Raw genomic sequence first — 25355 nt, 5'->3', positions numbered from 1 at the left:
AGCCAGGATATGAACCCAGGTCTCCTAACTGGGAGGCAGCAGTGCTACCACTGTACCAATGTGCTACCCAGCTCCATTTATGATATTTGTATTTCAGCATTGTTACGTTTTCATATAGTGCCTTCTAAAGAGTATCACAGGTGTGAATTAATACAAATAGCAATGCTGCATCTCCCAGTTGGAAATTTTATGTTAACAACCTTCCCAGTTAGACAATATGAGGAAGAGAAAGCTACCCCAAGTCTCTGAGTCGTGACATAATGCTGACCTGTCACATCTATATATACATATATATATATATATATATATATATATATATATATATATATATATATATATATATATATATATATATATATATATATATATATATATATATATATATATATAATTCACTAAGGCAAGACGACCATGGAAAGCACACCGGAATGGGCATGGATTCACTAAGCCGCCGACAAGTGAGACACCTATGTCGCACGCAGGAAGGAGCCACGCCCACCAACTCCAAGACCATTTGATACGACGACAACTTGCAGAGCCACGCCCACCAACTCGGACGCGACGACACAGAAAAAATGCCGTCATTTATATTCGTCTGTCGTTGAGGCAACATGCAGCTCCGACCCACGCTGACTATTAATAGAGGCATGTTTCTCACGGAGGTGAATCGCCATATGCAGCGTGTAAAACGGTTTGCGAGGGGTACCCCATGGAATCCTTAAAACATTCCTTTACAACTGAGGTTAAAACACAATAAAGAAGGCAGTCTTTAAAAAACGAGTTTTCGGTTACGACGCACGACCGCGTGCACCCTGGCAACTATTTTACACGCTACATACAGCAATTCGCATCCGCGACAAACATGCGTCTTCTTAGATACTCCTGCACTTTGTACATACCCCCCTCCCACCTCGCTACTACCGTGGTCGGGTGTCTTGGTGGATTATATATAGAAAGGCAGCCTAAACCGCACAGAGCAATGAAAAGTCTACATGAGTCACAGGTGCATCTGGACTGTACAAAGACGACAACGACTCGAGTGACGAGTTGAAGGGGGGCACATGAGCAAGCAGTGCATACTGAATGAGAAATCAGCAGACTAGCATGACGGAGGGAGCGGAGTGGATGTCCTTCTCTCCTCCCGTTCCACCCTGAGCGCCGCACGGACAATTGTGTGTTGGTTCGTTCCGTGCATTGGTTAAAACCCAATGAAGGAAGCAGTCTTTAAAAACCAATAAGCCCTGTGCCTCTGTTTCATTACCGTCTCACCTGCCTCACCAATGCAGGCCCCGCAACAGGGCAGCCAACCGGGTAACCAAAGTCTTTGGGTTCAGGGAGGAGTATGGTTACAAAGCTGAAACTTAAAGGAATTGACAGAAGGGCACCACCAGGTGTGAAGCCTTTCGCTTCATTTGACTCAACACAGGAAACCTCGCCCGGACACGGACGGATTGATAGCTCTTTCTCGATTCTGTGGGTGGTGGTGCATGGCAGTTCTTAGTTGGTGGAGCGATTTGGCTTGTTATTTCCGAAAACGAACAAGACTCCCGCCTGCTAAATAGTTACATGACCCAACAGCGGTCGGTGTCCAAATTCTTAGACGAACAAGTGGCTTTCAGCCACGTGAGATTGAGCAGGTCTGTGATGCACTTGTATGTCCGTTACTGCACGCGCGCTACACTGAATGGATCAACGTGTGTCTACCCGCGGGAGCGTGCGTAAGCCGTTGAACCCCATTCGTGATGGAGACCGTGGCTTGCAATTGTTACCCACAAACGAGAAATTCCCAGTACGTGCGGGTCATATGCTCGCACTGATTATGTCCCTACCCTTTGTAAAGCCCCCCCCCCGGTCGGGTAACTTGGTGGATTATATATAAAAAAAAGCAGCGGGAACCGCAAAGAACAATGAAAAATGAACGTGGAAACTGACTGAGGCGGTGTTTGGAAAATTAACAGTCAACGTGACTCACAGGTGCGTGTGGACTATACACAGACGAAAGCGACTCAGGTAGGGAGTTGGGGGCGGGCACATAAGCGGGCAGTGCGTACTGAATGAGCGCCGTTCAACCCCGTCCTTCGCTTTGGAAGGAGAAAGCGCGACGGCGCTCCTCCGGTTTTCAGTCACGGACAATTGTATGTTGGTTCGTAGCGTGCATTGTTCCAATGTTACTTTTCTTGGTGGTTTATTAAATTATAGATTTTTCAAATGTTTATTTTTTCCTCTGTGCTTAAAAATCATTTAAACAGCGGCCTGATTATGTGGCGTATGCTACGACGCGGGTTGGCTAGTATATATATATAAAACTAGGTGTACCCTGCAGCTTCGCCCACGTAGTAGTGAAACACGACAAACTTTAAAAAAAATAATAAAAAAATGTAATTCTGGCCAAGTGGGAGGTATGTCTGCTGCAACGTCAAACGTTGGCACTGTATCGTGTTCAGCTCTCATGGGAGCGCGTCCCCCACGTAGGGAGAAAAGCAAACAGCAGCTAACACTCTACAACACACGTAGCTCTGATCTCTCTCTCAAAAATGACAAACGTCACCCCTTAACAATCTGCAGATGATAGTTTCTGCTAAACAAACAGATTACGCTAGCTAAGCGGAGACAAGGTACACTCAAAAACGCAGAGGTAGACCAACTCCCCACTCCTGATGTCACACTTCCCCCTTCCCTCGGCCCACAGCCTCTTTCTCAGATTAGCGTGAATATGTCGCCTGTGCAAGCGAACTGTGATTCTTAGCACGATGAGAGAAGTCGCAAAATCAGCCGAAATGTTCAAGCAAATTATAGAAAAAACACCCAATCTAAATCTGTGAAGTTATTCTCTTGTTCACTAGCTATGCAAATGTAAGGAACACCCCGAGGCTGGCACGTGAGTGAGGAGGGTCTTGCCTCCCTCCCCTTGGCCCTTGGTTAGGAGCTCCTGCTCCTAACCTCTCTCGCTCTCTCTCTCTCTCTAGCTAAGTGGATGTAAGGAACGGCCCAAGGCTGGTGTGTGAGTGAGGAGGGCCCTGCCTCCCTCCCCTTGGCCGGGTGCGTCTCTCTCGAATTCGTGCAAATAAATCTGTGCCACAAGCGAACTATGATACTTAGCACGATGAGAAAAGTAGCAAAATCAACCGGAATGATCATGCAAATTATAGAAAAAAAAAACAATCTAAATCCATGAAGTAGTTCTCTCTTTTGCTCCATTCCATCTGAACTTGTGTGGTGCTGACGGTTACACTCGGGTCCCAATCTGGGATTCTGACTTGGTTTGTCATGTGGTGAGAGCGGCAATGCGCTGTATCAGCTCCTGCTCCCTCTCTCTCTCTCTCTAGCTAAGTGGACGTAAGGAATGCCCCAAGACTGGTGTGTGAGTGAGGAGGGCCCTGCCTCCCTCCCCTTGGCCCGGTGCATCTCTCTCTGATTCGCGCAAATACATTGGTGCCACAAGCGAACTATGATACTTAGCACGATGGGAGAAATAGCAAAATCAACCGGAATGATCAAGCAAATTATAGAAAAAAACCCCGATCTAAACCTGTTAAGTAGTTCTCTTGTTCACTAGCTATGCAAATGTAAGGAACTCCCCAAGGCTTGCACGTGAGTGAGCAGGGCCTTGCCCCCCTCCCCTTGGCCCGGTGCGTCTCTCTCGGATTCACGCAAATAAATCGGTGCCACAAGCGAACTATGATACTTAGCACGATGAAACAAGTCGCAAAATCAACTGGAATGATCAAGCAAATGAAAAAAAAAACACCTGATCTAAATCAGTTAAGTAGTTCTCTCGTTTGCTAGCTAAGCGAAGGTAAGGAATGCCCTGAGGCTGGCGCATGAGTGAGGAGGGCCCTGTACCCCTCTCCTTGGCCTGCTGCGTCTCCCTTGGATTTGTGCAAATAAATCGGTGCCACAAGCGAACTATGATACTTAGCACAATGAGAGAAGTCGCAAAATCAACTAAGATGTTCAAGCAAATTACAGAAAAAAACCCGATCTAAATCCGTTAAGTAGTTCTCTCAAGAAAGCGGACAGACAGACAGACAGACATTGGATTTTATATATATAGAGATATAGAAATGTCCGGCGTCTGGTGTCTGGCGCTCATGCCCGGGCATAATGTCATCCAGCGTCCACAAGAGGGTAGGAATGTCCAATAAACAAAGGAAACAGGAAGCACAAAGAAAGAAGAATGCAAGGACTTGACTGTCTGATGACTGAAACAGACGGATTCTCCATTGCACGGGCATTTCAATATGCTGGTAAGTCACAAATACAAAATAACAATAAACGAAACAACTCGGTCACCTCTGGGTGCTCCGGTCTCCTCTTACAATCTGTAGACAGGCAGGTGAGATGGACTGGCGACTGGCCTCTGGTGAGTGCCTGTGTGTTCACCCTGCGATGGGATCGCTCCTTGTCCGGGGATTGTCCTTGCCTTATGTTCAGTACTTGCTGGGATACACTCCAGCTTACTGCAGCTCTGCTCAGGATAAGCGGATTTAGAAAACAGATGGATAGATGGATGGATAAACCTGGTTGGCTAGAAATGGCATTTTTGAAGGTCAAATTGTGTGTTGTTTCTTATTGACTCCCTTTGTGCTTTGTAAAGCTGAGATCATTCTGTCTGTCCGAGGTGCATTGTAAAATCATTGATTGACGAATTGAATAATTGATTATTTAATTGAGTGATTGATTATTACTTCTAAAGTGTACTTTGTAAAGATTCATAGAAATGAAGTGCTCATTGATTGGGTGTGTTTTGTCTTCTTCCTAAATGATTCTGTAAATAGATTTGTGATAATGCAACGAGTGAAAGGTACGACTTAAAATAAATAATTGACTGATCGGGCTGGTTTTGTGTGGATACTCACTGAACCATTCTGTGCTTTATAAGCAGATCTGTGATAATACAATCTGAAATCACGCAATTAGATTCACCCTATTGTGTATGTTGTCGAAGATGAGACAAGAGCCACAGAAAGATTTGGGGCAGCCACCCTTATAATGTTCCCTGGCTGTAAATGGAAGAATTTTTAGTACAGACTACGGGGCTTTGCCCCCTGCTTGCTTTGCTCTTCCACCTCACCGCTTGCGCTATGTGCTAACCACTTTGTGAAGAGAGGGGCTGAACGCACCCCAAGAAGATGTGGTCACTCCTCCAAAACCCCCTCTTAAACGGTGATACAATCAGAAACAAATAGTTTTTCTTTTAGCTCCTCTTTGCTCGATCAGCTGCTGGCTTGCGGCTCCTGCCGTGCCGCGTGATCTGCATTTCGCACGGCGCACTTCTGTCATATCACCTACGTCCATATATTCAATCTCTTTTCGTTTTTACCTTTTCATCAATATCACATTGAATTTTGATTCCATGTTTGGACTTACATCATGACAACACAACGTATAACTGCCCGTGACTGAATATCGTTTCTTTCTCTCTACTAGAAATGTGTCTGATATAACCACGCAGGACTTTTCCAAATCTCTTTGCATAAGCTCTTGTCTCATGGGGCTTCCGGCTCCAGGTGTGGTTACATCCCTTGGCACAAAGACTCATCTCGCGGGACGTGAAAGTGTCTCTGAGACAATCACATCTCGTCTCCTTCCAAGATTTTTTTTTATAATAGAGAGATGTGTACAGGCTCGAGTCCAAAACAGACTTAACTGGTGAGGTTGAGATGGTGGGTATTTAAAATGCGGCAGAGGAAGTGAGGTAATTATGACCAGAACCGGAAGTGATGTCATGAGACTCCTGATGAAAAGTGGTGGCATGGAGGCCATTTAGAATTGTCTATAATGGGTCTGCAGTGGAAGAAGAGAAAGGATCAGTGCACCTCGCCACCCACTGGTCTGGCATGGAACTACCTTCCTTCGAACCCTTTAGCTGCCTCCCACTGACCTTTTATAAAACATATGTATAATTTACAGAGAATTTGTGGTAATGCCAATGAATCGTAGCATTTAGAATAAATTATCATTAAATGTGAAGTGGTCCATACCTAAAACTTTCTTTAAATCTTAGTAGCAGTGGTGTTTCGATGTTGCAGGAGCCATAACTGAATATTCCTTTATGTGTTGTGGTGGTTGGCCAGGACCCTTACCTGACCAAGATGCCTTCATTAAGGAAGTACCTGAGGAGAGAACAGGCACAGGGCATTATCTCCTCCAGAGCTCTAGATGACAGCCCTCCTGGGTTACGGCGGTGCAATGTATTCCCACAGGGCATCATGGGAGTTGGGGTTCAGCACATCCCTGTTGGGTGTTGCAGGGATTCTTTGTCAACTACACCAACAGGCAACCGGAAGAACCCCCGGGTGCAGGATGAAAAAAGCCAGGAGCCAGAGTCGGGAGGGAGAAGACGACACTTGCTGGAGGAGGAGTGGAAGAGGAAGCAGAGACAAAGAGAGATAGAGACGAAAAAGAAAGAGACAAGAAGAAAAGGGCATCGCTGTGTGCTGTTTTTATTACTGGGACTTGTTGTATGTGCTGCGCTGTGGGAAATGCTTGAAAAGCGTTTTCCACTGAAATAAAGCCTATGTGTGTGTGGTGCTGGACTTGTGCCTTGCGTCTGTCTGTGTCAGGTTTGGGGAGCTGGTATGTCCCCCTGCAGGCCTCCACGTCCAGACTTCTTTAACATTAATATCATATGTTCCAACCAATAATGTCAATCTCTCTTTAGCTAATGACTAGTGGGACGTGCAAGTTCACCCATCGTTTGTGTCACAAATAATTGGGATTCGGGTGCAGACGGATGCAGAAAAATGTTGACTTGAGGTTTACAGAGTGGATCTGGTTAAAATAACCCTTTACTCTTTCATACGACTTCCTTATCTTCAAGCAAATAAAAAAAAAATCAAAACAACCAATACAGCACAGCGGAAAAGAATTAAGCATGTTGGCATCAGATCATTGCACTCCTGTTCTGCCAAGAGCTGAAGCGTGGAAGACCACGGGGGGGAAACTTTGTAAGCAGATGAGATGATGATTCAGTGAGTCAATAAAAAAGAGTCCGGGCAATCAATCCTAAGGAGCGTCTAAACCCAAAACATGGACAGAAATGAAGGCCGACAAACAGTCGTAAGTTCGTAGGTATAAGACAGACTGTGTCCCACACAGCTTAAGGGCTTAAGAGATTGCAACACTCCACCGAGACTTGAGGTGGGACTGTCTAATAACAAACTCTCTACTCCTCGGTCTGCAGAAAGGTTTGTGATGTCACTTCTGGGGTCCGACCCACCTCTTCCTCCCAGAATCCATCAAAATCGGAAGACCCACCATCTCGGGCAGCCTGCCTGATTGAATCAGTTGGAACGACTCGATTGCGTTATTAACACGCATTTTCGTTCCTTTTTTTTGACCTGATAATGGACAGGGTTAGCTTTTAAGGTGCCCCAAAACTCTTTAATCTCTTTTGTCTTTTATTACAACTGACAGTATCTATTCTTTTGCTGTGTCTGGGCCAGAACCTCTTAATACCGGTACCCATGGAAGGACCCCGCGCCGGAAAGCAGCTTTGTACTTCATTTGATGAGATGATCGATTCCAGACCTTGTAACCCGTCTCTCAGTGGTACGACAAACAGGGCGAGTAACATTGATAGACTTAACTTTGCACTAATGGTCAACCTAAAGGATGGGCTTATGTCCGCTCCAGGAAACCAATGAATGGTAAGATCTCAATTCTTTCATTTTAAAAACCCTTGTAAGACCCTAATTCACTGCTCTTCTCATCAATCTACAGCTCAACCTGGATGTGACGTTGGCTATCTATCGCCAGAACCCCATAGCCTATAGGGTGTGAAGCAATCCCTTTGCTCCAAAAAGAGCAACTTGAAGGGTGGGATACTTGTCTGTAGTGGCATTGGACAAGGTTGCCATCAGTCTAATCTTGCTGAGGAATAACAAAGTGCATACGCAAGAGAGACACCACACGTAAAAATCACGCGTTCACCACACGATCAACAGGAGCTCACTGATCACCAGCACACCCAGCAGGAGTAACTTAGCATAGCAACCACGGACACTGTATGGGCATATAAACCACAAACTATTGAAATGAATGCAGTGAATATGTAAATAATAATAATAAAAAAACATACATTTCAATTTGGGGCAACACGGTGGCGCAGTGGTAGAGCTGCTGTCTCACAGTAAGGAGACCTGGATTCGCTTCCCGGGTCTTCCCTGCATGGAGTTTCCTCCCACAGTCCAAAGACGTGCAGGTTAGGTGCACTGCCGATCCTAAATTGTCCTTAGTGTGTGCTTGGTGTGTGGGCGCCCTGCCCGGAGTTTGTTCCTGCCTTGTGCCCAGTGTTGGCTGGGATTGGCTCCAGCAGACCCCTGTGTCAGGATATAGCAGGTTGAAGAAAGACTGACTGACATTTTAGTTTGGAAAACACGCAGAGAGAATACAGACTTGAACGTGTTGATCACCGTATTCCCACATTCATGTTTGCACTACATCTCGACATTCGAGCGCTTATGCCTTTTTTCCTCCATCTCCATTGTTCCGCAAACTTTCGATATTTTTAGTCATTTATTCCTCGTCGCCAGTTTTCTCCACATGGCCAAGCATACTGTATATTACTTGCTGTCCTCTAGAGCAACTTCGAGAGAAAAACACCGAAAAGTGAGGAAAATGAATTTCCAATGAAGACAGAGCATGCACTCGGGATACTGTGTAGAAGGAAACATTTTCTGCGTAAATATATTATTCTTCAATTCAATAAGGCGTTACGTTAGCATGCAGATACAGTATACTGTACATACAACAAACGAGTTACATGTATAGAAGCATTTAAACATACTGTACAAGCTATCTGTCCATTTCCGCATCCTTCTACGTGCTATGCACCCGTCCACCATTACTGCCTTCTTTCCACAGATGGCAAAACATGCTGCTATGGCTGAATTTAATAAGAAATGAAATAATGGTAATAGGGCGGCACGGTGGCGCAGTGGTAGCGCTGCTGCCTCGCAGTTAGGAGACCCGACTTCATTTCCCGGGTCCTCCCTGCGTGGAGTTTTCATGTTCTCCCCATGTCTACGTGGGTTTCCTCTCACAATCCAAAGACATGCAGGTTAGGTGCATTGGCGATCCTAAATTGTCCCTACTGTATGCTTGGTGTGTGTGCCCTGAGGTGAGCTGGCACCCTGCTTGGAGTTTGTTTCCTGACTTGCCCCCTGTGTTGGCTGGGATAGGCTCCACCAGACCCCTGTGACCCTGTAGTTAGGATATAGTGGGTTGAATAATGGATGGATGGATAATGGTAATAATAATTGATTATATTTACAGTATACATAGCTCTTTTCTAACTACTCAGAGAGCTTTACATAGACAGTGGGAGCCATTTCAACCACCATCAATGTGTAGCATCCCCCTGGGTGGTGTGATGGCCGTCATTCCTGCACCAGCACACTCGCCGGCCACATTAGCTCTTAGGTGGTGAGATATAGACAGTTAGAGACAGGAGATGATTAGGGGGGCAGAATGGACAAGGTTAGGGTGGGCAATTTATCACAGACATCGGGAATCACACTACTCTTTATAAAAGATGTCCACGGAGAGCCAAGTTTCTTGTGGCTCCATTGCCTGACCAAACACCATCTCATTCTGGGATGAGTTCTTTATGTATATAGTTGGTTCTTTGTACTTTGAGAAAGCATCCCAATATGTAGTAAAAATAAACAAAACTAAATTTTTGCTGTATGGTGGGCTGCATGTGTTACTGAATGTGCGCATTCGTATTTCACCAATCTGTTATCATCTATTTGTGGTTATCTACTGCACGGAGCCTGTTGCAAATCTAAATAAATAAAGGGTCATTCCGGAACCTTCATGTGAAGGGGTCTTCTGGAAACCAAAACTGGTTCCCCCATAGCATCGCTCTGAAGAACCGCTCTGGCACATTAATTATTAAGAGTGAAGGCGTCAGGGTGGTACTTCAGAACCTTGCCATAGGAGAACCATTGGAGGAGAACCCATCACATGAGGCTTCCAGAAAGAACCTTTGTTTCTTTAGATCCGTAGCAGATGCCATAAACAAACATTAATAAATTACATCAGATTAATGAAACACCGGTGGGGTCGTGTTTTCAAAAAGGGCTCTTGCTGCATACAATCAACACAGGATGAGTTCAGATTTTTTGATGTTCTCGTATCCTGCTTGGTAGCCATACTATATACATCTCATCATTCTGTTTTGTCCATCATTGGAAACTTCTCAAAATCCAAAGAACCAATTTCTCATGTGAGAAATCTAACCCAGAATGAAACGGTTCTTTGTCAAGCAATGGCTGTGCAAGGCACTAAACTACCAAATAAAGTGCCGTTCAAGAGTGTGTGTGTTTTTGGGGGTTTCCTCCCACAGTCTGAAGATACGCAGGTTAGGTGGATTGGCGATGTGAAATTATCCCTATATGTGTATGTGTGCGTGTAGGGAGGATTATTCCTGCCTTACACCCACTGCTTACTGGAATGGACTCCAGCTTCATTGCATGAATGAATTAATGAATGAATAGAAGGTTTAACCAAAGGGGAAAGATAAGAATTAAGGTGTCTTAAAAAGTATGTCTAGTAAGACAAAGGGAAAAGAAGTCTGTTTCATTAGCAGTAGCAACGTTAATTGAGGACTAACGGAGAAAGTGGCCGGAATGAAAACTAAAAAGCACTGTGCTGCACTAAACGCGTCGAGCGAGCACTCGGGCTGCAGGCAAATCACTCAAGAGCCAAACGGAACTTTACACGAGCCTCCCTGCAGTGGAGGGTCGGATTCTCCGCAGCCCCCAAGTCACCGAGTTAACGGACCGACGTGACAGGAGTACGTACTGGTGAAGTCCAGGCAGCGCACGAAGTCGCAGGTATAGGGGAGTGAGAAATTAATCAACCGTACAGGGCGTTACGGACAGAACTTCTCCTTGGTTTACCTTCCATTATTACTTTTAACTAAGTATATAATATTCACAATGTTGTGCCCAAAAAAACTTTAATCGCTAATACCAAGCGCTTGAGGCAGCAACCAAAACCACGAATGTGAAAGTAGGACACGAAAATACGCAGTTCTTAAGGATTTTGTGAGATTAGATTAGCGCGTCCTTAATTCTATCTATCTATCTATCTATCTATCTATCTATCTATCTATCTATCTATCTATCTATCTATCTATCTATATATCTATCTATCTATCTATCTATCTATCTATCTATCTATTATATAGTGCCTTACACATCTATCTATCTATCTATCTATCTATCTATCTATTATAGAGTGCCTTTAACATCTATCTATCTATCTATCTATCTATCTATCTATCTATCTATCTATCTATCTATCATATGGTTCCTTACAGGTCTGCTATCTATCTATCTATCTATCTATCTATCTATCTATCTATCTATCTATCTATCTATCTATCTATCTATCTATCTATCTATCTATCTATCTATTATAGAGTGCCTTTAACATCTATCTATCTATTATATAGTGCCTTTAACATCTATCTATCTATCTATCTATCTATCTATCTATCTATCTATCTATCTATCTATCTATCTATCTATCTATCTATCTATCTATTATATAGTGCCTTACACATCTATCTATCTATCTATCTATCTATCTATCTATCTATTATAGAGTGCCTTTAACATCTATCTATCTATCTATCTATCTATCTATCTATCTATCTATCTATCTATCTATCTATCTATCTATCTATCTATCTATCTATCTATCTATCATATGGTTCCTTACAGGTCTGCTATCTATCTATCTATCTATCTATCTATCTATCTATCTATCTATCTATCTATCTATCTATCTATCTATCTATCTATCTATCTATCTATCTATCTATCTATCTATCTATCTATCTATCCTCTCGTGTTCAATGTAATTCTGCAGTCATGATCGGAGAGAGTATTTTTCCAGTCGAATGCCCCTCTTTGCACCTTAATGGAATTTAACTTTTACCTCACGTGCTCGGCTTTATGATACCGTAACCACAGTTAATGAAATTAACCCTAATGAATAAAATCGTCCCCATTTCTTCCAGCGCATATTCTCTCCTGTAGAGATCCGCTTTCAGAAACAGGAAGCGCCAGCCCAGCTCGAACGGAGTCTGCTGAAGATCATAAAAGTGCGCTCTTATCCCTCCTAAAGGTTCGCTGGAAGAAAGTTGAACAGCTCTGTGCAGAATCCTAAAAACCGCAAAGCATCATCTCCCTCAAATTGATTCCCGTCTAAATACCTCCCAGCCCAAACTCCAACCCAACCTACACCAGCAAACCTTTAACTCAATATGGACATTTTTTTTTAATTTGGTCAAAATGTGTAGCTATGCGTTTTGTTGCACGCCATTAATTCCCTTCATGGTCACTAAAGCCAGCAGGTGCCCAGTAGTGGCAAACCCAGTGTATGTCGGGTGGGTGTTTGAGCTTCAGGTTTCACTCCAACGCTTCAAGCAGACTAAAATATGTTTAAGCTCACAACTGGTTACACGTCTCCCCTGCTGATTGCCATCCAACTCTTAGGGATCGCTGACACCACATCCATTTTATTTCAAAATCGTAATCATCACTCACAAACACTTCCTGTCAAATAGGCAGGGGTGCCATCGGTTTATTAAAACACCAGACTGGCAACCCCGTATACTCTACCGAGCAAACCTTCCCCATCCCCTTTGGTAGCGTCGATGGGCATACCTGTATTACGGTTTTGACCGTGGTTTTGGGCACTATGGTGGTGCAGAGTTTAACTTTTCCGGCGTAATACTGTCCCATTATGAAAGGCATGGGGGTAGCTAGGAGAAGAGACGCTACCCAGATCACGCTGATCAGTTTCTTGGTTCTGCTCCGGGACATGATGCTCTTCGCTTTAAAAGGGTGGCATATCGCCATGTACCTCTCCACGCTGAGACTGGCGACGTTGAGTGCTGTAGCATAAGAGCACGCGTCTCTCAAGAAGTAATAGCCTCTGCACACCGCGTCCCCAAATGCCCAGGGGTGGTGTACCCAGATGAAATTGTACAGTTCAATGGGCATACACAGCACCAGTATGAGGAGATCGGAGATTGCCAGGCTTCCCAGGTGGTAGTGTACGGTGCTCTGCAAGTTCTGCAGTGTCTTTTTTGTTATTAAGATATAGAGCGTAACAGAATTCCCCAAAGAGCCAACACAAAACAATGAAATATAAATCACGGTGACCAAGACTTTAGAGTAGATATCCGTGTTCACGTCCAGGTCTTCCTGCTCCTCGATGGTTTCGTTGGCGAAGTACGAGGCATTGACTTCGCAGCGTTCGCAGGCAAAGTTCAACGAGTTGTTACCAGAGGCAGCGGGTGCCGAGGGGTTCATCGTAGCCGACATTTCTTGCTTCAGATCCCTTCGAGAAAAGGGTTCAGTCCTCGAAGGGTGCACAGTGGCCACGAAACGGTCTCCGATCACTCTCGCCGAAAGTTGCACCGCGTTTTGAGTTGCGGACACCACGGAGGTGTCTGTCGGTGGTGCTGCCGCCGCGGCCGCTGGGGTTTCGACTGCCGCTGCTGCTGCTGCTTCTGCTTCTGCTGCCGCCGCGGCTGAGACCTTGACGAGTGACGCACGGCGCGCGCTTTCATTCAGCAAAGTGGAAAAAGGAGCTTCTATTTTTGCATCGCTAAAAGGAAAATACCACTTTGGCACGGCGATTTTTTCTAACCTTCGTTTAGCACTTCTAGATCGGGGCTTTGTTACAGGATTTGCATTTTGTTTTAGTTTACACTCGTGCGGCAGCCTTTAGTTATGCGAGTGTGAATACAATATCATTCAGCGAGAAAGCGTATTTAAATGATTCGTCTGGTAATAAATATTTACTTCCTGAATTTCGCCGACGTCTTGATGTAAAGCCACTTACAGAATCTGAGATACAATTGGCTCCATTTCCACTTAGAGAACAGGCAGGTGAAGTGACTTGCTCAGGGTCACACAGTGTAATAGTTGTGGGATTCGAACCTACAACCTCAGGGGTTCAACCCCGAAGCCTTAAAAACCGCATAACTGCATTCCTGCCTTAAGTCTGTCAGTCATTTATTAACCGGCTTTGTCTTGAATTGGGTCGGAGGGTCCGCTGGAGCCTATCCCACCCGGCAGAGGACGCAAAGTGGGGACCAGACACTGGAGAGGGCGCCAGTTCATTGCAAGGCACACATGCAGACAAGCACACACACGCACACATACAAGCACCAAATTACAACATTTATTTCTATAGCACATTTTCATACAAATTATGCAGCTCACAGTGCTCTTTACATGATGAAGAAAGAGAAAAAAGACAAAATAAATACAAATTAGAATTAGGGAACACTAATTAACACAGAAAAAAGTAAGTTCCAATGGCCAGGGAGGACAGAAAAAAAGAAAAAAAAAAAACTCCAGACGGCTGGACAAAAAAAAAATCTGCAGGGGTTCCAGGCCACGAGACCTCCCAGCCCCCTCTAGTCATTCTACCTAACATACAGTAAATGACCTCAATCAGTCCACATTGTATTCAGGGTTCACATGGAAGAACTTGATGATGACGGTCATGTGGACTTCTGTGGACTTCTGGCCTTTAATCCATCAATGTAGGAACATCACGGTGCTTTGATTAGGTGGTGGTGCAGATCACCATCCCAGAAAACCAGAAAAACAACAGAAGAGAAAGTAGGGGTTAGTACGGATTTTGGAGCCACCAGGAATAATAATGATAATTTATTGAATATACAGAGCATCGGGATTGAACTAAAATGAAGCTATGAGAAAGCCATGTTAAAGTAATGTGGTTTTTTTTTAAGTGCTCCACTGTATTAGCCTTTCTATCAGTAAACTATTCCAGATTTAGGTGCATAACAGCAGAAGGCCGCCTCACCACTTCTTTTCAGCTTAGCTCTCAGAATAATAAGCAGACACTCATTTGAAGATCTAAGCTTACGATTTGGAGTGTAAGGTGTAAGACATTCTGAAATATAAGATAGAGCGAGATGATTTAAGGCTTTGTAAACCATAAGCAATATTTTAAAGTCAATTCTAAATGGCACAGGTGACCAGTGTAGTGACATCAGAACTGGGGTGATGTGCTCAGATTTTCTTTTCTGATTTAAGATTCTGGCAGCTGCATTCTGCACTTGTTGCAGTCGATTGATGTCTTTTTTGGGTGGTCCTGAGAGGAGTAGATTACAGCAATCTAGACAATTGAAAACAAAAAGTGTGAATTAATTTCTCAGCATCTTGCAATGTTATAAGAGATCTAACTTTTGCTCTATTTCTTAAGTGAAAAAATGCTGTCCTAGTGATCTGATTAATATGTGATTTAAAATTCAGGGTAGAGTCAAAAGTTACTCCTAAATTCCTTACCTCTATCTTGAATTTTAATCCTAATGCATCAAGTTTATTTCTAATAACCTCATTATATCCATTATTGCCAATCACTAAAATTTCTGTTTTCTCTTTATTTAGTTTGAGAAAATTACTACTCATCCATTTGGAAGCACAAGTGAGACATTGTGTTAGTGAAACAAGAGAGTCGGGGTCATCAGGCGCTAGTGATAAATACAGCTGTGTGTCATCACCATAGCTGTGGTAGCTCACGTTATGCCTTGAGATAATCTGACCTAACAGAAGCATGTAAATCAAAAAGAGCAACGGATCCAGGATAGAGCCTTGTGGAGCACAATATAGAATATCATGTATCTTTAAAGTATAATTACCACAACTTACAAAGAATTTTCTCCCAGCCAGGTAGGATTCAAACCAATTTAAGACACTGCCAGAGAGGCCCACCCATTGACTAAGGCGATTTCTAAGAATATTGTGATCAATGGTATCGAATGCGGCACTCAGATCTAAGAGGGTGAGAACAGATAAATGGCCTCTGTCTGCATTAACACGCAAGTCATTGACTACTTTAACGAGTGCAGTTTCTGTGCTGTGATTTGTTCTAAAACCCGACTGAAACTTATGAAGAATAGCAGGTTTATTGAGGTGGTCATTAAGCTGCATAATGACGGCCTTCTCTAGAATTTTACTTAAGAAGGGCAGGTTAGAGATGGGTCTAAAATTTTCAAAAGCAGAGGAGTCCAGATTATTTTTCTTGAGCAGAGGTTTAACTACAGCAGTCTTAAGACAGTCTGGGAAGACCCCCGTATCTAATGACGAGTTTACTATGTCAAGATTACTATCAATTAGCGTGCCCGATGCTTCTTTGAAAAAACTTGTTGGTATCGGGTGGAGGACGCAGGTGGAGGGTCTCAGTTGAGAACTTATTTTATGTAAATCAGGTAAATCTATCCTGGTGAAAGAATTTCATTTGTTTATAACGGAGTACTGGGGCTTAAGGGGATGCGCAGTGTTGGGGAGATATACTATATTATTTCTAATATTATTCATTTTTTGATTGAAAAATACAGCAATAGCCTCACAAGTTTCACTGGAAGTATTTTGGAGGCATTCCATTGAGTGACCTCTGGGTTTAGCAGACGATCAATCGTAGAGAATAAGACACTGGGATTACTAGCATTGATATTTATAATCTTAGAGAAATAGCAGCGCCTCTCAAGACAGACTGTGTTATTGTATTCTGTTATTTTAACCTTAAATATTTCATAATGGACAGTCAGTTCATTAGGACATCAGACATTAGGGTCAACATATAAGTGACTTTAACTTAAAAACAAATTGGCATTATGTACGTTTTTCTAGTTATACTGACTTCCATTTGTTAGATGTCACACAAACACAAGTTATTAATGTTGAAGTAAATCAATCAAATTTATTTCTTTAAACAGAAGCATAATCCATCACAGGGATTGTAATTGTTGTTACTCACTTATTTTATGTTAATTATTCAGAATTAATTCCTTTCTAATCCTCAAATCCCAGTGCTCCAATTTTCTTTATTCACAGTTAAAATAAGTTGATTTAACTTCAAATAATCACGTTTTCTATATATGACTCGCCATATTTGCATAAAGTATGATATTTTCCATAAAGCTTTGCTCCATTTGTTGACACCTTCCTATTTGTGGAGAGGATGTTAAAGACTTTTAAATGCCGTGGATTTAATAGGGTTGTGTGAGCTGATTTCTAGTGGATGTTTTTAATACTCGTTGCCCACCCCATGTTAGAAAAGCACCTTTTTCTTTGCTTCCAATACAACAATGTAATTGATATTACTGTATGAGTACATGAAAAAGGGCAACAACCAAATAACTTGTTTAACTTATACAGTAATAAATGAGCCCCTATACACTTAATAAATACAGCAATATTGATACAATTTAGATGTTAATTATACCTAACATGTGTATGTGCTTGATTAACTTCAGCCCAACCCTGTAGCAGCGCCATGAATTAAAGGACTCCATTTCCCAGCATGCCCTGAGGGTATTGCCCTGATGTCGGCAAGGGATGCAGGGGCTGCTGGGGACAAGAAGGGCTGGCAGGAACTTTAAAAGCAAGCCGACTAAACAGCAAAATAAGTCCTGTTGTTTGGTGTTTGTGTTCATCCATCTGTCTTGTCTGCAATACCACCATTGAGTATTGTTTCTATCCTGGATCACGAACCTGTTAAGATGTCTGCACTGTCCTGTGCCCACCTGTTGGATTATCGGTCATCGTGCTTCATCAGAGGGAGCGCTCCCCAAATCTCATCACCCCTCGCCACGTCAGGACTGCCGGTAGGACTGTTTGGTACATGACTTACAAAAAGCTGTTCCCTGGATCGCCATCTCTTCCTTCATTCCACTTCATCCTCTACCGCTGCACTTGGGCTGTTTATGGATGTGGTTGTTAGTGCCTTGAGCATGGGAAAGGCGCTATATGAAGTTGTTGTTGTTGTTGTCAGTGTTTATTATTAGGTGTTTATTGTGTTATTGCCATAGCGCAGTGGGGAGGGTTATCTGTTTATTTGTTGTTTATGTTTTTATTTCATGTACTATACAGTTTTATTAGGTTATATACTTTTATTTCATGTCTCTGTGTGTGAGTGCTGTGAGTCGGGCCAAGGCTGGGTGCGTTCCTGGGATCCCCATCAAAAACAAACAAAAAATCGGAAAGTTTAATGGGAACACTTCAATAGGTAAGAGAGTAAATATTTTATTTTAATTTCATGATTTTTACTCAGTTAAATAATAATTACTTTTTCTTTTACATAATTATAGAATTCCGTGATTTTTGACTCCAATAAATAATAATTTTTCTTTTGTACATTTACAGATTTGAATAATATTCTGGCTGCAACTGGGGGTTGGACGAAGGCACCAGGGGGCTTGCTGCCCCCCCGGGATTTAAATAAAATAAAAACAAGACATGTGCATTAACAAACTTATCATGAAATAAAGAACAACATGTACATTTAAAAACACAAATCATACCCACTCACATACATGTTTTATTAATACAAAAATAAAATAAAACATTTCATGTAGCGTATTCAATCACTCTGAGGGAAAAGGGGAATATAGGGTGGAGTGGTGGCTCTGAGGCTAAGGATCTGTGCTGGTCGCCAGAAGGTTGCTGGTTCGAATCCCCGTCACTGACAAAGGAGATCCTACTCTGCTGGGCTCTTGAGCAAAGCCCTTAACCTTCAATTGCTCCAGGGGTGCTGTACAATGGCTGACCGTTAAAACTACAACCATACACTGTAACACTGATGTTCATTCAACGCAAATTCTCTCTTTCAAGCAACTTAAGATTAGTCATTTAGTGATGTAGCTTGAAATATTTGGTTTTAGATCTCAATCAAAGTAAAAAAAAAAATGTACCAAAGTAAGTTAAAGATGGAAAAAACATGAAAATCCTATTTCAGTTAAGCTAATATTTTAGGTGGGCCGTACGGTGGCGCTGCTGCCTCCAGTAAGGAGACCTTGGGTTCGCTTCCCGGGTCCTGGAGTTTGCATGTTCTCCCTGTGTCTGCGTGGGTTTCCTCCCACAGTCCAAAGACATGCAGGTTAGATTCATTGACGATCCTAAATTGTCCCTGGTGTGTGCCCTGCGGTGGGATGGCACCCTGTCCAGGGTTTGTTCCTGCCTTACACCCTGTGCTGGCTGGCCAAAAAAGAAGAACATTTTCCCGAGTGGAGTGGACGTGGCTGTACAGGTCTGGTCATTTTCAGCAGCAGACTTTTATAACGGAGGATTTCTGGTAAGTAACCCTGTTTCTAAACTGTTAATTTTATGTATAAGAACTTGTAATAGGGTGGCACGGTGGTGCAGTGGTAGCGCTGCTGCCTCGCAGTTAGGAGACCCGGGTTCACTTCCTGGGTCCTCCCTGCGTGGAGTTTGCATGTTCTCCCCGTGTCTGCGTGGGTTTCCTCCAGGCGCTCCGGTTTCCTCCCACAATCCAAAGACATGCAGGTTAGGTGGATTGGCGATTCTAAATTGGCCCTAGTGTGTGTTTGTGTGTGTCCTGCGGTGGGTTGGCACCCTGTCCGGGATTGGTTCGTGCCCTGTGTTGGCTGGGATTGGCTCCAGCAGACCCCCGTGACCCTATTCGGATTCAGCGGGTTAGGAAAAGGATGGATGGATGAACTTGTAATAAAACATACTTTCAAGAAAGCTGTAGAAACATTTAATAATTTTTTGTTGTATATTTAAGATTTACACTGCAAAATGATTGTGTATTTGCACTAGATTTTTAAATAAATTTAAAAAGTACAGCATTGGAATGTGTTATGTTCATAATATTTCAAATAGCATAAAAACGGGTTACGACCAATAAACCATTTTAAATTGTAACAACTTAAAAAACAGATTTACTTCAGTGTAAAACAAGTGAATTGCATCCAATCACTCTAAATGATTTGCCTCAACTTAAAAATTGTGGGCTCAATAAGATAAATAGAATTATATTGGTTCAGATTGAAATCACTGAATCATTACCTTAATTATTTTAAGTTGAATGGAGGTTATACTTTTTTTGAGTGCTGCACTTCATTAAAACGTGAAACAAAAATAAAACAAAATAAATACACAGTAACAGATAGCAAAGCCCATATATATACAAACATAATTTAAAGTATATTATAAACCTTTAAGAAATCTTCACATATAACTTTAATCACAAAAGCACCAAACGTACGCACCTCTCGTCGCTGCGCTCCGGTTTAACTGTCAGAGCGCGAGACGCACGCGCAGTCAAAACTTGACTTGAAGAAAAACAAGAAACCAGAAAAGAGACCAAAAAAGAAACCGTCCGACATTAAACCGAAAGGATCTGTGCCCACTACGGGGTAGCGGTAGAGAATAACGCCTGATCGTTTTCCAGTATAATGACATTATATAATTTCACTATTAGTTTATTTCACTGGTTGCTCTGAATGCCAGGCCAGGCAGCAGGCCACTGGGAAAGCTCGCTGCTGATTGTAAACGTCAGTCCGGCACTCCGTTTAAGATGGATGGAGAGCGTCAGCGTTTGCAGTACTCCATCTCTTTTGTGATACCTGCACTAATAAAACGCATCATTGCAAATGTTTGTGACGCTCCTCCATTTTTTGGAATGACAGAGACATAGCAACTGAACAGACACACACACACACACACACACACACACAGATGGATAATATCTCCTAGAGGGGCCAAACAGGCCATAAATCTTGTATTTTTGTAAAGAATCTGTTGTTTTTCATGTGAACACTATTGGTTTATGAAGATTTACTATCGGTTTACCTGCAATACTCAAAAACCCAAAGTGTCTAGATGAAAAACAAAAATGCACCATTTGTGGCCTCTCGCTGGAGAACACCAGACTCTTCATCTCAATGGAAGGCATCATTCTTCAGCTTCGTCCTCCAGGGACTTTCTGCTTCGCCGATTAACAACTCGTCCTGCTCAACAGTTCAGAGATGGCTTAGTGTCGTTCTGCGGTGGCCCGTGATAAACTTTCCTTGCTTGTTTTCATTGCACTTCAGTCTCCTCTACCTGCTGGCCAACTATAATACTAATATCCATGTTGTTTGTATGTATGTATGTATGTATGTATGTATGTATGTATGTATGTATGTATGTATGTATTGTTTCTTCAAGGGGCAGCATGGTGGCGCAGTGGGTAGCGCTGCTGCCTCACAGTTAGGAGACCTTTGATTCCCGGGTCCACCATGCATGGAGTTTGCATGTTTTCCCTTTGTCTGCGTGGGTTTCCTCCAGGTACTCCAGTTTCTTCCTATGGTCCAAAGGTGTATTGGCGATTCTAAATTGTCCCTAATGTGGGTGGGTGTGTGTGCCCTGCGGTGGGCTGGCGCACTGCCCAAGGTTTGTTTCCTGCCTTGCTTCCTGTGTTGGCTGGGATTGGCTCCAGCAGACCCCCGTGACTCTGTATTCGGATTCAGCAGGTTAGAAAATGGATGGATGGATGTTTCTTCAGGGTTCACCACTTCTCAAGTAATGGTGGGGGTTCGGTGTGTGTTATTGAGAAAAAGAAAACTTGTTCTCATTTTCAGGTATGTTTCAATTAAAAATACGTTTAATGAAAAAGCACATGATTCTGGAATTAAATCCAAAAACATATGTTTTGAGTGAGTTGCGATTACAGAACAAGTTTTAGTAAACTTTTCTCAAAATAGTTAAGATGATATGAAAAATGCTGGCTAATAAAACGCAATTATAAATGTGTGTCTTACACGAAAAAAAATAATAATCGTTCAACCTCTTACCACAAAAAACAATCAATTCGTTTCCAAAGGCCATTTTGTTCAGTCTGTGGAGAATGAGCGAGACTCGAGACAGGTGCTCCACACGCGTCAGGCAGTCGTCCTTTATTTCTTAACATCCCATAACTCAGAGCCGTCTGCCGTCAAGCAGGGTCGTCACCCACTTCCACGCTGTCGCGCAGCCAGTCCCGACGCCACACCACACCACATTGTTAAGCCGCGCGCGTTAGCTGGGTGGAGGACTCTGGACGGGGCTCCGTATCCTGCCGCAGCCTTTGATTAAACAGATTCGGTTACTGGCGGAGAGCCGTTCATTCATATCCACTGCACGTAGCGTCGAGTGATGACCTCCCCACCCCACCCCACCCATCCTCGCCTCCACTAATTCTGCTTCCTTCTTTTTATTGCTCTCTTGTGACATTTGCCTAAGACGCGTTCCGAGGCTGCTGAGGACTTGTCTCATGTTTGCATAGGCGCGTTTTCACAGGATGTGATAAAGTGACTAAGCTACATCTGTATCTGTTCAAGTGGCCCTGGCAAATCTTAACGCGATTTTAACAACTTCAGACACTTCAGGACTCATCACGCTGATCAGCGCCTCTCAGTCGTCTTCCCTCATCTGCTTTTCTCTTCTTTCCGTTTTGCAGTTATACGGCGATTATTAAACAACAGCAGCTCCCTAATTTGAAAACCGATTATACTTTGTCGCCAATTTCACACACACACACACACGACTGTAGCCCGAATGACAAGGATGTGTCCAATTCAGAAAGCCCCGTGCACTCCGCCGCTGCCCGCTGCGACGTCTGGCGCCGCGCACGACTCGCCGACGCTCCGCGCTCACTTACAGCAGGCGACCTCTCGCTGCATGGGATTCTTTACACTTCACAGACCCGCACCTTCTTAATCAGCGTGTTAACTGGTGCCGAGTTATTCCTTTCTATTCTCGAATAATGGGCTTTAATTTCATTCCCTTTTTTAGGCACCGCTATCACTTCTGTAGATTTTCATCCAGTATAAGAGGATGATTCATGGTGCCCTACACTCGATGTGAGAGTAATTATTTTATAATTAAGCACTCAGTGAAAAAGATTTTGCAAAGCGCAATATTTGTAAATGTGTAAATATCTATTTTTTGTGTTCATATGAATTTTTTTAAATCGCTTCCTTGTTTTTTTGTCCTGAATCATCGGTATGAGAAACCCGCACACATGACATGGCATCCCACACCCCTTCATTAGGTCATTTTTAGACCAAATTTTGTGCAGGAAATTGAACCCTTATGATCAAGAGAAAAATGGATAGGCAGTATCTATCTATTGTGCCTTTCATATCTATCTGTCATCCATCCATTTTCCAACCCACTGAATCCAAACACAGGGATCTGCTGGTGCCAACCCACCTCAGGGCACACACAAACTAGGGCCAATTTAGAATCACCAATCCACCTAACTTGCATGTCTTTGGACCGTGGGAGGAAACTGGAGCGCCCAGAGGGAACCCACGCAGACACAGGAAGAACATGTAAACTCCATGCAGGGAGGACTTGAACATGGATCCCCTAACTGCGAGGCAGCAGCACTACCACTGCGCCACCGTGCCGCCCTCTAGCTATTGTTGGAGCATAAAATTGCACCAGAGATTCTCACCTTGAAAGAAGGCTCTAGGAGTCGGATAGGTAAACAGAATAATTAGTTTTATTGCAATAAACAATAAGGCGGACTCAACCCAATTAAGCCAAACTGAGTTGAGCCCTGAACAAGCCAACAGTTACCATTTATTTAATCATTTCTTATCATTTTGACCTCGCTAGAAACAGTTCATTCACTGCTTATTCTGACTCCCCACTCCAGCTGGCCTCTACCAGGCCCTCTCTGTAGCGACCAATATGTCTTGTACCTTGTCACTCATTATCATTTCTTGCTTCCCTTATTTCCTAACCTTACCTGAACCTGCAGGTGATCCCCCTGCTCTGATCTCAGGCTGTCTCCATTCATCATTCATAGTGGTTTCTCTCTGAGATCAATTAAAAAAGAAATATGGCATGTGCCTTTATTTAACTATTTACTTGGCAACTCTGATTTGTGTAAAAGTTCACACTTAAGTTTTAATGATTAATGATTCATACTATGTTTATATCTACTTGTGCCCATACATGACTTCTATTTTCTATACTATCTATCTATCTATCTATCTATCTATCTATCTATCTATCTATCTATCTATCTATCTATCTATCTATCTATCTATTATATAGTGCCTTTTGTATCTATCTATCTATTATATAGTACCTTTTCTATCTATCTATCTATCTATCTATCTATCTATCTATCTATCTATCTATCTATCTATCTATTAATTATATAGTACCTTTTCTATCTATCTATCCACCCACTTCCTTCCTGTTTTTCGCTGTGCATGCTGGGTGTTTGCTCTGGTGCAAATGGCTGTGTTGGACTCTGAGTGCCGTGAGTGTTGTTGTCCTAATCTTTATCTATTTTTTCATTCCTTTTTTTCACTATTCTGTCATGCTTTTGAGTTATTATTGAAAGGTTTTGAGCGTTGTTTTTACTGAGTGGCGTTTTGGCCACTGCAGCTGGTATGGTTGCGAATTTAGAGACCTTGAGCCGCCGCCGCCATGGGATAAAACTTCTGTTAGAGGAGTTTGTCCCGTTGGAGACGGCGGTCTTAGCAGTCGGTCAGTTGTGAGAATATTAAATCGGCTTCCAGAATGAACGGCAGTATTGTTTTATTCTTAAGTTCAGTAGATCTGGTCTCAATAGTGGTGGAAAGAGGTGTAGTTATTGATGGATCTTTCGTACATGTAACTCCGCCGGGCATCCCAGCGCGCAAAGTAATTATTTCAAATGTACCGCCGTTTATAAAGAATGGAACTATTGAAAAAGAGCTGGAGCGCCATGGCAGACTTGTTTCTATAATTCGTTTTATTCCATTGGGGTGTAAATCCCCAGCGTTAAAACATGTTTTGTCTTTCCGAAGACAAGTTTACATGGTTTTGAACAAAATGAATGAAAATCTAAATATTGCAATGAAATTTAAAGTAGATGGATTTGATTATGTAATCTTTGTGTCTTTGGATGAAATGAAATGTTTACGGTGCGAGAGTGAACAACATCTGATTAAACATTGTCCCGAGAAAGAAAAAGAAAACCTGAAGTTCAGAAAGAGTTGGAAGGTGAAGTTCAAAGCCGTCCTGTAGAAGCTGGGAACCGAGAGATCGTAGACGAGGGGGAGGCAGTGCCTCGGGGGAATGAGGAAAAAGGTAATCTAGATGAGAATGAAAGTGGTTTAAATACGGAGACTTCTTTAACAGTACAGGGCAGATCATGGGGAGATGAGGAGGATGGAAATATTGATATTGAGAAAGACGGCGAGTTTAGACGCCCAGGGCGGAAGAGGCATGGAATAGAAGACGGTGGTACAACAAAAAAGCGGATGAACTCGAGTCGGGGATCGGGCGGAGATGCCGCTGATCCTCTGTTTAATGCTAAGGGGGCTTTTGCAGTTCTCGCAGAGACGGTTGATGACGGTTCTGCCGTGGTGAGCGCAGGGAAGGAGGGTGATGGAGAACTGTCGGACTGTTCAACCATCTCGGACTCCCAGGATTTAAGTGGCAGAGGCGGTTACAGCGCCCAGAGCGTTAAACAGTTCTGGCAGGAGAAGGGGGAATGTGGCGAATTTTTTTCCCGATGTG

The 25355-nt window shown here is 43.0% G+C and overlaps 1 protein-coding gene across 1 annotated transcript in view; it reads right to left on the bottom strand.

Moving 5' to 3' along the window:
* The window catches only part of ntsr1 (neurotensin receptor 1 (high affinity)), a 283148-nt gene extending 269388 nt beyond the window's left edge, over window positions 1-13760 (bottom strand). The window contains exon 1 of the mRNA XM_039767851.1: window positions 12687-13760. Coding sequence (XP_039623785.1) covers window positions 12687-13349 — 663 coding nt within the window. The 5' untranslated portion in view covers window positions 13350-13760. The remainder of the gene's footprint in view (window positions 1-12686) is intronic.
* Between the last annotated feature and the right edge of the window lie 11595 nt (window positions 13761-25355).

The sequence above is a fragment of the Polypterus senegalus genome, chromosome 10, assembly GCF_016835505.1.
Source record: "Polypterus senegalus isolate Bchr_013 chromosome 10, ASM1683550v1, whole genome shotgun sequence".
Taxonomy (NCBI): domain Eukaryota; kingdom Metazoa; phylum Chordata; class Cladistia; order Polypteriformes; family Polypteridae; genus Polypterus; species Polypterus senegalus.
Note: the sequence above shows the minus strand (reverse complement) of the source record. Positions and strands in the feature narration are given on the sequence as shown.